This window comes from Myotis daubentonii, chromosome 13, assembly GCF_963259705.1.
Source record: "Myotis daubentonii chromosome 13, mMyoDau2.1, whole genome shotgun sequence".
NCBI classification, from domain to species: Eukaryota; Metazoa; Chordata; class Mammalia; order Chiroptera; family Vespertilionidae; genus Myotis; species Myotis daubentonii.
Genome location: NC_081852.1, coordinates 38,189,399 through 38,202,925, shown reverse-complemented (window position 1 = coordinate 38,202,925; position 13,527 = coordinate 38,189,399). Strand labels below are relative to the sequence as shown.

Sequence of the window (13,527 nt, the reverse complement as noted above, 5' to 3'; positions counted from 1 at the left end):
GCCTTGCTGAAGTCCTCGTATAGGCTCAGTGCTTTCAGGTGCAAAGGCTGCTGTCAATCGGAACACATTTTCTGTTCATGTCTTCCACCCACAAACTTTATGCCTTTTCCATATTAACTATGCACTTATCACACACTGTGGCCAAAACTTCTGCAGTTTGAGGTATGACAGCAAAATTAGCAATTTCTTTTTCCTTCTTCATTGTAGGGAGCAGCTCTAGGGTCAAGCCTTGGGCTGACCTGTGGCAGAGCCACAAACAAGTCCCAGCCTGGAGGGCAGAGCTCTCCTAGCATAATTAAGCCTGACCTTGTAGCCCTCCCTAATTTCTTCCTCAGTAGCTAATGGGCTGTAGGAGGTGCAGCAAGTGTTGCCAAAACAAGAACATTTGTATACATGTTAATCTACCCTTGTTTTAATCAACTATAAAATAAAGCATTGGCTTGCAGGCTGGGTCTTTGTGTCCTCATCCAGGCATGGGAGATCCACCGAGCCCCAGCTGTATTCTCTTCAATCCTTCACCACCCCTCCTCAGGTCCACCCTTGGCCGTGTTGGCGCGGCACACTTCATAACTTCAGTAATAGATTCATTCTTACTGTAGATCTTAGCTACCTCAGCATACAGTTTTCTTCTTCTTTTATTAAGTTGCAAGTTTCACCTTTTTACTTAAAAAAAAAGCACTTTACAGCTTCTCTTTGGCATATCTCAATTGCCAGCATCATTACTCTTGCACTTTGGGGCCATTATTAAGTAAAAGAAGGGCTACTGAACACAAGCACTGTGATACCAAGAGTCAATCTGATAACCAAGATGGCTACTAAGTGACTGATGGGAGGAGGGTATACAGCGTGAATACGCTGGACAAAGGGATGAGTCACATCCACGTGGGATGAAATGGGATGGTGTGATTTCATGACAATATCAGAATGGTACACAATTTTAAAACTTAGGAATTGCTTATTTCTGAAACTTTCCATTTAATATTTTTCAACCACAATTGACCCAGGTAACTGAAACCAAGAAAAGCAAAACTATGGATAAGGAGGGTGGACAATATACATATTTTGGTAACAGGAGATCTGTACACACTTACTCCCTGGATCTTAGGTATAATCCAAACAGATATGTAAAATCAGTTGTATTTCCTAACAGAGTAAAAAGACACTGTTAACTATTAATAAACCAAATACCTGACCTGTGGCATCTATGGCTAAAAAAAAAAACTATCTTTCCTATGATCCTCACTGATCCCATCCATGCCTGCGAAAATAATACATACAGTTGAAATGAAGCTATTATAAAAAAGCATTAGACAATGGGGGAGGGGAAAGGAGGGTGAGCATTTGTAATACTTTCAACAATAAATTTAAAAATTTAAATAAATAAATAAAAATAAACCAAGGTAGGGGCGAGTGGGCTAGACGGGGTCAATGGGGAAAAAAGGGGGACATCTGTACTACCTTCAACAATAAGGATAATTTTTTATGCCCTAACCAGTTTGGCTCAGTGGATAGAGCATCAGCCTGCGGACTCAAGGGTCCCAGGTTCAATTCCGGTCAAGGGCATGTACCTTGGTTGCGTGCACATCCCCAGTAGGGAGTGTGCAGGAGGCAGCTGATCAATGTTTCTGACTCTATCCCTCTCCCTTCCTCTCTGTAAAAAAAAAATCAATAAAATACATTAAAAAAAATAATAATAAATGTAGCACATTTAAAAAAAAAAAAAACAATAAGGATAATTTTTTAAAAAGTTTTAAAAAGCCTTAGCCAGTTTGGCTCAGTGGATAGAGTGTTGGTCTGCAGACTGAAGGGTCCCAAGTTCGATTCCGGTCAAGAGCACATGTCTGGGTTGTGGGCTCGATCCCCAGTGGGGGGCATGCAGAAGGCAGCTGGTCAATGATTCTCTCTCATCATTGATATTTCTATCTCTCTCTCCCTCTCCCTCCCTCTCTGAAATCAATAAAAATATATTAAAATTTAAAAAAAACAAACAGAAAAAAGCCTTGACTTATTTTATTGAATTAAAATTACACTATATATAAAATAGTGATGTATATACAGAAGGATTTAATGTCATAATATATACAACTATCTTTAAAGTCAGGATGCAAGTTACAATGATTATGAATATAAAATTTATATTAAAACCTTCTCCATAGTGGTTTATTTGGCTGTTTTAGTTCGAAGTCGTCGTTTGAGAATCTGATGATCACTTTCCTTCACTTTATGATCCATCAAAATCTGAAATGAACAATTACACAATTTTAAATAAAAATAAAAGCTTATTTTAACTAGTAAAATATGTTCATGTGCTTATTAGACATAATAGGTACATTATATTTTTTGTCTTCTTGGATTTACAGGAATACTATCTTCTACAAAACAGCATGCCTATAGTAACAGATTTTGTAAAAGATTATTTCAACACTTCATAATTCTAGAATTAAAATAATCTACATTCTGTATTCAGGTATACACAGCTTGAAATAATTACTAAAATGTTTGGAGACATGTAACTCAAATAAATTTTTAAAAATATATTTTTATTGATTTCAGAGAGAGGAAAGGAGAGGGAGAGAGAGAGATAGAAGCATCAATGGTGATAGAGAATCACTGATCGGCTACCTCCTCCACACCCCCTAATGGGGGATCAAGCCCAAAATCCAGGCATGTGCCCCGACCATGAATTGAATCATGACCTCCTGGTTCATGGGTTCCAGCTCAATCACTGAGCCACACCAGCCAGGCTCAAATAACTTTTCTTCTTCTTTTTTTAATATAGAGCCTGCAACCTGGGCATATGCCCTGACCGGGAATTGAACCGTGATCTCCTGGTTCATAGTTCGACGCTCCACACCAGCTAGGCTCAAATAACTTTTAAGAAATTATCTTTCTCAGTAACAACTATATAACTTAGAAAGTTGAAAGAGCATTGTATTGCAAGTAAAGAAATAATAATTTCAGCCAAGGGAGGAAATTATGTACTAATCAGACAGATGGTGAAAAGTGATGAAGAGAATAGTACTTCTGACAGCATGTCTTAACTGACGCCAATTCTATGCCACTTGCTTTTTAAGTGTCTATCTCATATCTGATAGCTGCTGTTGCAAAAAGACTCTCTCCCCTGATTTTTCTTGGCCATTTCCTGCTGAAGGCTTTTCCTTTAATTACTTTTCTATTTTCACTTTCATCCACTAGGCAAATGTAAGCATGATAAAAAATCAGAACTTTTCCTGTAACAGCACAGCCTGTTCTGAATGAGGAGAATGAGTCATAGAGTCATGGTGACAAACTGCAGTCTTTTCTCAATAGAACCTGGGAGGCTCAGAGGGAAGGTGGGAGGAAATGACTGAATGTCAACTCCAGATTCTTACCAGGCACACTGAGGCCCAGATTTGTACAACAGTGATAAAGATAACAAAAATAGATGCTAGAAGAAAATAAATTACTAAACGGTGATAATTCTGATGGAATTAAAATTCCTCCAATTAGTTCATAAATGTATGCATTAATGCCGCATTTATATTTAATTACTACAAGTTTAACACATTTGATATCTAAAGCATAATATTTAAAGCATGTTGTAGAAATATGATCTAAAGAATAAAAATTCAAACTCTTGTAAAATTCAAATTGTTATGAATACTTCAGAATTTAAAATAGCACAAACAGGTTTACTTTTAAGAAAAGTGAAGTAGTAGCTTACCACTTGGCCGGATATATCAATAGGAGATGAAATTTCATTTGTGTATAATTTCCGTTTGGCCCGTTTTGGTCGAGATACATTTTCTTTACTTACTTCTACATTCGAGAGCTTTGAAGAGCTCATCGTTTCAATTAATTTCTTTGCTATGAAAAATTATAGATTAGTTAAATCCTGAAACAAAAAATTTTCTAACTGCAAAGGTTTAAAATTCTTGATAAAGAAAAAAACATACCAAGTAAAAAAGAAAACCACTGTAATTTACAAATGGTGAAAGGACATGATAGACAATTAACAAAAAAAAAAAAGAAATGCCTAATAAACACATGAAATAATGATTAAGAGCAAAAATAAGTAAGTAAAATATCATTTGACTAGTAAATTATAGTACCACCAGTAAAATGCAGGAGTCGTTAATGATTTGAGAGAGGTTTATGCTATGCAAAGCAAAGAAACAGGATGCATACATAGTGGACCATGCAGCATTAAAAGTAAGGACGCAGATCTATTTCAGTAGTCACATGTAAAGATGTCCACAGGAATATTAAGTAAAGGTAGTTTATTATTGTGAGACCTTTACTTATAGTTAACACATGCACTCACATATACATACACACACATACACAGCGTAAGAGAAAGTAAATTGTTAACAATTAATTGCTTCTGGGAAGAGAAAAAGGAATTTTTAAATGTCTTACTTTGCACATTTGTTTTATTTTTTAAAAGACAAATGTTGGTTTTAATAGTATTTTTCCATTTGGGGAAACTCCTGGATAAAATAAATCCATATACACAGGATAAACTACTTATTTTTAAAAACAGTAAAACATTTAAGGAAATATGCTAAAATGAGGGTGCACTTATAAAGGGCTGAGCTGAGCTTGAGAAAGCTGGGCTGCCAGATGTCAGAGTACACAATTAAGATAAGCCAAATGAAAGTAACACTCGAGCCTTTCCAGTGGTTCTCAACCTGTGGGTCGCGACCCCTGAAAATACATCCTGCATATCAGATATTTACATTACGATTCATAACAGTAGCAAAATTACAGTTATCAAGTAGCAACAAAAATAATTTTATGGTTGGGGGTCACCACAACATGAGGAACTGTATTAAAGGGTCGCGGCATTAGGAAGGTTGAGAACAGAGTAAGAAGCTAAACCTAAGAAATCACAGCTCCCGCCCACTCCTTTTCCATATTTTCCCATAGAACAGTGTGTGGTCTAGGTCAGAAGTATCAGCATAAAACTGAGGGCCATCTCATTACCAAGGGAACCCAGAACAAAAGACTCATGCACTTGCAGTTTTATAGGCCTTGTGGCTGGAGTCCAGGCCCAGGGGCTAGGTGTGAGAGTTTGAGGGGAGAAAGGTGTCTTCAAGGTTGCCTCCCCATCCCTGTCATAAGGTATTCAGCAGAGGCACCTGAGGAAATTCTCTGCTGAAGGCCCCAAACAAAGAGGCTCCCAATGAAGGCACTTAGGCTAGGAATCCAGTTTCGTACACACATGGCTGGACCGGACCTGAGTCCTTGACTGTAACTCCCTTCAGAGACTGCAATGCACTGTGTGTGCACTAAGTTTGGTGTGGGGAGGGCAGCTCTCCCAATGAGGCCTAACAAGTAAAGCCTCTGTAATTGCTCATGGTCAGCCTTAAAAACAAAACCACACACAGGATTTTGGCCTGGAGGCACCAGACTGCTACTACTAAGCCCCAGCCACTGTACTAAGAGCTGGGGATGTGAGCCTGACAGACATTTTGCACTTGTGGCACTTTTATTCTAGTGCAAAAGAAAACAAAGAATTATAGCTTAATTCAATTTGCACTTGGAAAAGAACACTGTCTGCCGGGTGTTGAATGGATAGGAGACAGGCAAGAAGTAAAAGTTAGAAGACCAGTGATACCAAATAAGGAATTAACAGTGGTTATCAGAGCAGCAGAATTTTAAGAATTAATCTCAATTTTCTTCTTTTTTCTCTATATTTCCAACTGATCAACAACAGATATGTATTGTGATTATAGCTGAATGTTCAGTGGTTGTTTGGCCTTAAGTACTAAATGGAGGTATTTCTTTGAGTGCAGATGCACAATAAAAAATCACTGAGTTATTGAAGGCACTATGAACCAAGAAACGTTTGGGAACCTCTGTGTAAGTTTTTACAGAACAGTACTTTTACACAATCTATCTGAATCAATTCAACTGTCCCCTGCCTTCATAGTCCCTATCCGTCCCTATTCTCCTCACCTCTACTCTCCAATTTATCCTATTGCTACCACTCAGGTAATCTCATGAAAACCCACTCCTCTACCTGCCCTCTCCCCCCAATAATCTCCCCACATTCTACATGCCAGACGAATATTACAACCTGGAATAGCCTGCATGTTCCCTATACTTTCCTGGTACTCTACCTATGTCGAAACTGTTCCTCTGGTAGGTGTGTATCTGTGTGTGTACGCATATGTTTTTGTTTATGTATACATGTACATAAAGTGTACATCTGAGCATATATTAATACACAGGTATTAATGTGGCTAAGAAAAAAGCATTCAGCAACTAAACTCAATGGACATTATAGAAGTATATGTTTTTTTATATATATGAATAGGTAATGTTTATCTGTACATAGAAAAAAACACTAGAAGAATATATACAATTATACTAACAGTGTTTATCTCTAGCAAATGTAATTCTGCCAACATTTCATTACTAGGCTAAATTCTTCTGTAAAATCTTCCCATAGTCCCTAATTAGAACAGCTCATTTCCCTTCAATACTACCACAGCACCCTACTTGTATCTCTGTAACTACAGAGCAGCCTGCTCTGGATCAATTACTTAAATATAGGTCTTTCTTCACCACTTAGTGAGCTCCTAGGCCTTTTCATGTTTCCTCCCACAGTACCTAACATAGGACAGTGAATACTTGAAATATAATAATCACTGTGAGGAGTTTATATACCAATCAGATATTAGGAAATACTCTAATACCTAACATTGAAGGGCATTTAATTTTCTGCAAACCTTTTGATTGAAGAATTGTTGGAGAACGTTGTATGAAGTCTCCAAATTTCTGTAGTGTTCCTTCTTTTTTCTTAGCGGTCAAGTTTACATTAACTGCAGATGCCTGACTCCGTAAAGAGTATGTTTTATGAGATGATGACCGTGAGGAAACCTAATAAACAAACATTTTTTGTTATTGTTGATGAGGACTGTTAGAAGGAAATACTATAGCCACCGTTGAATTAAAGAGGCCAGACACAGGTTATGAATTCTCAGACAGGGAATTATCAATTAAGAATATAAGGAGAGCTCTGGCCGGGTGGCTAAGTTAGTTGGAGCACTGTCCTATGCTCCAACAGGTTGCGGGTTTGATTCCTGATCAGGGTGTATGGGGAAGGAAGCTGATCAATGTCTCTCCCACCCACCCCCCACTTCCTCTCTCTCTCTCTCTCTCTCTCTCTCTCTCTCTAAAATCAATGGACATATCCTCAGGTGAGGATTAAAATATATATACATCCTTCATATATATAGAGAGAGACACACACACACACACACATATGTATATATGTATACATATACATATATACACATATATGTATATATGTATATGTATACATATACGTGTGTGTGTGTGTGTGTGTGTGTGTGTGTAAATATATATATATATGAAGGTTGTATGGACCGGAGAATGGCAAACTGAGTGTGATAGGCAGAGTGGTAAGTGAGAAGTGAACAAGAAGTGCCTGCTACTGGCCAAATGCTAAAGCTTACATTCTAAGCTAAATCAGATGAATAGAAATAAAAGATAAATGAGTTATAATTAGACAAAACTGAAAAATTACTAATCAAATGTGACATCTTTATTTTTGCCTTCCACTTTATAAAGAATTGAAATGGTCAATTTTGGACAAATTAAAAGACAAACCTTTTGTTCCTTTTTGACGGGAGAATTTTTATGCTCAGAAATAGGGGACTTCAAATTAGTTCTGGGTGTAGTATTCTTATTTTCACATTTCACCAACTCCTAAAAAATAATATATTTAAGCACTGGTTAATTTCTTGACAATATTTTCTTTCTCTGGAGTTGAGAGAGAGAGAGAGAGAGGAGGGGAGGAGAGGGGAGGGGAGGGGAGGGGAGGGGAGGAGAGGGGAGGGGAGGGGAGGGGAGGGGAGGGGAGGGGAGGGGAGGGGAGGGGAGGGGAGGGGAGGGGAGGGGAGGGGAGGGGAGGGGAGGGGAGGGGAGGGGAGGGGAGGGAAGGGGAGGGGAGGGAAGGGAAGGGAAGGGAAGGGAAGGGAAGGGAAGGGAAGGGAAGGGAAGGGAAGGGAAGGGAAGGGAAGGGAAGGGAAGGGAAGGGAAGGGAAGGGAAGGGAAGGGAAGGGAAGGGAAGGGAAGGGAAGGGAAGGGAAGGGAAGGGAAGGGAAGGGAAGGGAAGGGAAGGGAAGAGAAGAGAAGAGAAGAGAAGAGAAGAGAAGAGAAGAGAAGAGAAGAGAAGAGAAGGAGGAAGAGGAAGAGGAACAAAAGAAAAGAAGAGAAGAGAAGAGAAGAGAAGAGAAGAGAAGAGAAGAGAAGAGAAGAGAAGAGAAGAGAAGAGAAGAGAAGAGAAGAGAAGAGAAGAGAAAAGAAGAGAAAAGAAAAGAAAAGAAAAGAAAAGAAAAGAAAAAAAAGGAAAGAAAAAAAAGGAAAGAAAAGAAAGAAAAGGAGATAACAGTTCTTAACCAGGGGTGATTTTTGACCCTGGGGAACATTGCCAATGTCTGGAGATACATTTAGCTGTGATTGCTGGGGAAAATGGAATTTTATTGGCATCCAGTGGATAGAGACCATAATGCCGCTTAACACCCCTATGATGCTCAGGACAACTTTCCTAAAGAAAGAGATATCTTGTCCCAAATGTCAATAGTGCTGAAGTTGAGAAACCCTGATCAAAAGTATAAATTTTTCCCAATTTTATTGAAATATTAACATATAACATAAGAAGTTTAAGGTGTACAATATGATGATTTAATACATTTGCAAAATGATTAAAGGTATGCATTTTCCACACACCATATATAATGAAATTATGAGCTAAATGAAAAAGATTAGAAGGGAGAACATCTTTCATTTGAACCCACACAGTACAACAATATACCTTCCCTTTCCTCAACTCCCAAATACTGCAAAGCATCTATGTCTACGACCTCTAACTGAAATTTGACAGCACTGAAAACAAAATAAAATAAAAATCTTCAGTACAAACACAAGTAAAATGTGAAAACATATTCTGTCTTCCCTTCTAAATAGACATGACATCTTAGGAAAAGCTTTTTTAGTATTGTTAACTGAACTGAACTGGCACAAATCCTAGTTATACCAAAGATTATAAGCATAAAAGTGTGTGTGTGGCGGGGGGGCGGGGGGCAGAACAGAAACAGATAAAGGATCATGACTGAACCTCAGAATTCAAGTGACCAAGTGAAAGCCATTAAGGGTCAAAAGAAGCAGACTTTCTTTTTTTCCCCCCTTTTTTAAAATATATATTTTATTGATTTTTTACAGAGAGGAAGGGAGAGGGATAAAGAGTGAGAAACATCGATGAGAGAGAAACATCAATCGGCTGCCTCCTGCACACCCCCTATTGGGGATGTGCCCGCAACCAAGGTACATGCCCTTGGCCGGAATCGATCCTGGGACATTTCAGTCCGCAGGCCGACGCTCTATCCACTGAGCCAACCCGGTTAGGGCAGAAGCAGACTTTCTTAAAGGGGAAGGCAGGTGGCATCATGGGAAGCAAGCAAACAGGACAGATTTTAACTCCATCACACTTGTAGTGTTCAATAAAGAGCACTTTGGAGTCTTCACTGGAATAGAATATAACACTGTATATATGATTTTCATGAGAACCTCAGTTTATTATAGCAGTTAAGAGCTAGTAAAATCAATTAAAACTTTTAAGTTTTACATGATTTGCCTACAACAATCTGTATATCTATTCTGAAATACACTTGGAGCTAAAGGAGATTACAGACCAATAGTAAAACGAATAATTGTATTTTAATACTGCATACACAACAAATTTTCCTTTTCCCTTGAAAAAATAAATCAAGGAAATAAACATAGATGATAAAATACTTAGTATTTTAATGGTATCTAAAATGTATTAGATATAAATATAAAATAAAAGTTAACAAAGGCTATAGAAAACAACCTCTAAAGGTGTTTTAGGTGTAGAAGGAAATAGTCTAAATAATATTTATTTAGTAAATTTATTACCTGACGGAGAGCCTCAGGAGTATAGTTAGTACTACTTCTGCTCTTCCACCAGCTTGAAAATATAGTACTCTTTAAAAGAGTAAAAAAAAAAAAAAAAATTTGTTGAAGATAGTTATTGTGCTGAAGAGCTTATAATTATTTTTAAACTTAAAACAAATTACTTACCTATCTATGACATGTGGAATACAAACTAAGCATTTTAAACATACTACATCTACTCTTTTATTCCCAAAAGGAGGAAACAGGGGGGTCAGAAAGTTTGTGTGACATGATAGAGGATTGGATAACCCTACAATGAAAAAGCTGCAGTAGAAAAAGAAAAAGCTGCAATAAGAATAAATAAACAGATTTTTTTTAGCCTTCCACTAAATAGAGGTCCAAATTTTAATATACTGGCTGTTAGAAAAAGAATTTCTCTTCTAAAAGAGACCATAGAGTTATGACAATAGAGACCTAAGATACGGATAAACTATAATCTTAATATCTATAAGCGTTTTGTTTGATGACTATTTAACTACGGTGATATTCTAGAATATGCCATAATTCATGATTTTGGTCTCTAACAGGAGTGCTTATGAATCGGAGGGAAGTGTAGCAGAGTTTAAGTATATATTGTAAATGAGCTCAACAACAATAATGCTTGCTTGTTAAATTTACTCATCAGTTAAGTATTTACCTGTTCCATTTCATTGCTCTTCCTCTTCCGAGCCTTGGAAATCTTAACCGTTACTGGTGAGGCACAACCAGGGTGTTTCACTGCCATTTTGTTTGGCTGTAAAGGTGTAAACTGAATCTCTAACTCAGGTTTTGGAAATCGAGTAGTTTGATTATTTTCTGTTGACACTTCACAAGAGTCAAGAACTACAAATTCATCCTATAACAGGATTAAAAATGAAAACAAACCTTATTTGAAGAATATAAATTTATAAATCACAAAGAATTAACTCTCGAATACCTACCAAAGACAAAGGAGTTAGAAAAGATAAAAATTGTGCTGGGGTCAAATTCAATAGAGCAAGGACAGAGATTGAATTATCATCTACCCTCTTCAAGCTTACACTAGGTATGTTAACATCGAGGGAAACTTAGAAATTAGTATTTCCCAGTATGATTCTAAGAATTACCTAGAGAATTTGTTTAAAAGATTCGTGGAACCATACCACAAACCTACTAAATCAGAACTCTCCAAGGAGAGCCTAGAATGTTTAATAAGCACCCAGTTTACAGTAGATTAAGGTTTGCTGCAAATTCTTTGCTCCGCTGCTACTCTTCCCACTGAGATGGAGTTTCATTCTCTTTCCTAGAATCTGGGCTGGCCCTAGTGACTCCCATGACCAACAGGATGTTCTTCTGAGGCTCAATCATAAGAAACCTTCTAACTTCCACTCTGCATTGTCAGAACATAACCTGCAGGACACACCCCTCTCCTCAAAATGCCCCACTTCAGAATCTAGCTATAAGAAGCCCAAGCCATAGGGAGAGGTTCTATATATGTCCATCTGACTTCCCAAATCAGCTCTATGAATGAATCATTTTGGAATTTTAGCCCAGTTGAGCATATTAATTTCATAAAGGCAGGAAAAGTATGCAAAACAGCTTAACAATACCATTCTCCAAAACTGTCAAGTACACAATAACTGCTGGAGTTCTTAGTAGGAAGTTGGAATCAGGAGGTTTAGGAGAACATACACAAATTTATAGAGAAAGAAATCTTGCTTGTGGATCAACTTCAATCTTTCTTTTATTAAATATATTTTATTGATTTTTTTACAGAGAGGAAGGGAGAGGGATAGAGAGTTAGAAACATCAATCAGCTGCCTCCTGCACACCTCCTACTAGGAATGTGCCCGCAACCAAGGTACATGCCCTTGACTGGAATCGAACCTGGGATTTTTCAGTCCGCAGGCCGACGCTCTATCCACTGAGCCAAACTGGTTAGGGCTCAACTTCAATCTTTTATACGAACGTTATGATCTATAGTAGTCTCTAAGGTCAATACTAATAAGCTGAAAGGGAATGGCTCAGAGTATTTCCCTTAAATGCCCTTCTCTTCCTGTTCTGTGCTTGGTAAAATTCTAGTCAACCCTGGATGATGTTATGATGTTATTTACCTTCGCTAATCCACATCCTCAACCACTGAGGCAAAATTCATCATAACCTTCTCAGTCAGTGTTTCTTAGTACTCTGTTCATACATTACACTTAGCCCAAAAGGTAAGGTCAAACAAGGTGGTCATTTATGTATCTGTCTTACCAGATTTTTTCCTCCTCGAGGGTGGCAATCATAGCTTATCTATGTTTGTATTCTCAGTATTTCACAAGGTTCCCAACACTAAATGCTCCCAATAAATGTGTTAAAAAAATTTTTTTAAGTAATTTTATCTTCAAACTTTAAGTGCACAGAAGTTTTATCTATTTCATATATAATCTGAGAATCTGTATTATCCAAAGTGATTCATAGAATCCTAAACTCACTACAAATTATGAAATTTCATTGTAAGATTGTTGATCAAGTTATTAAATGGGTATGATTTCAAAATGCTAATTAAAGGGTCTCTTAGAAGGGCCAATAAGCATCCATACTCTATCTTTTGTGGGATTTCCTATTTCTGGTCAACAAATTTGTTTATATTAACAGATCTGTTATTTGAGATCAATATCACTTTGAGAGGGTATTATTTGGAGATCTAATCTCTCAAAAGAATTTCACGTCTCCTCAAAAACCTTTACCTTTTTTCCCCACAGCGGGGAGCATATATAGCTAATTATACAGCATGATAACTACAATGGTTGATTAAATTATACTTGCATGTGTTATTTGGTTATTAACGGTCACTGGTAAGTAAAGAAGGTAAAAAAGTGGACTGTGTTACCAAATGCCCACCTCTACTTCATTGCTGGAAATTTCAAAACCTGTAGACTGAGGTTCGGTTTCAACTCCACCAAGATCTGTTGAACTCATATGTATGGGCTTGATATCCACGGTTTCTTTTTCCTAAAGTAAATATTAAAGCAACAAGCCATTGTAACCAAAAATAAATTAAAACACTTCAACTAAAGAATGTAAAATCAAGACTTGGGCAGATAAAATAAGGGAAGCAATCAAAGACTTCTTCAATGAGCACATAACTCTCCTTTCTCCTCTCTTTCATCCTCAGGAAAGGCTGGACAATATTCCAACCTCTTCTGAGTTTGATATAAAGAGAATTTGAAAGATTACTTCCAACTTCCACGGTGTTTTACATATATTATCTCATTTTACTTTCATTGTAACTCTTGAATTAATTTGTCAAGAATCATTCCACATCCAGTGATTACAAAGGGGTTTAGGGACCAGAGGCTTTAAGAGGAAAAGATTGGGTTTGATAGAGTTAGTGATAAAAGGAATTAGAAGTGAAAGAGGAGGCTGGACAGAAAGTGGGATTTACACATTTGATATTGTAGAGATTCTCTTTCTGGTCAAGGGTTTGTCCTTGGTTAAGAATTAGTTGAAATGGACTGGAGATAACAGTAACTTTAAGGCTAGGATGTCAGATGATGCCCTGTGGTGCATATTGTAGCTATCTAGAATGAGGTGGGA

General features: G+C 37.4%; 1 protein-coding gene across 11 annotated transcripts in view; it reads right to left on the bottom strand.

Moving 5' to 3' along the window:
- Positions 1 to 2,009: 2,009 nt before the first annotated feature.
- Positions 2,010 to 13,527, bottom strand: part of KIF20B (kinesin family member 20B) — a 62,158-nt gene continuing 50,640 nt past the window's right edge. For 7 of the 11 annotated variants that reach the window (XM_059662797.1, XM_059662806.1, XM_059662807.1 and 4 more), the window contains 7 exons: positions 12,832 to 12,942; positions 10,625 to 10,822; positions 9,949 to 10,017; positions 7,621 to 7,719; positions 6,717 to 6,867; positions 3,704 to 3,846; positions 2,010 to 2,238 (listed from right to left, as the gene is read on the bottom strand). In XM_059662797.1, coding sequence (XP_059518780.1) covers positions 2,161 to 2,238; positions 3,704 to 3,846; positions 6,717 to 6,867; positions 7,621 to 7,719; positions 9,949 to 10,017; positions 10,625 to 10,822; positions 12,832 to 12,942 — 849 coding nt within the window. In that variant the 3' untranslated portion in view covers positions 2,010 to 2,160. The remainder of the gene's footprint in view (positions 2,239 to 3,703; positions 3,847 to 6,716; positions 6,868 to 7,620; positions 7,720 to 9,948; positions 10,018 to 10,624; positions 10,823 to 12,831; positions 12,943 to 13,527) is intronic. The other 4 variants (XM_059662802.1, XM_059662808.1, XM_059662804.1 and 1 more) reach the window with 3 other exon arrangements.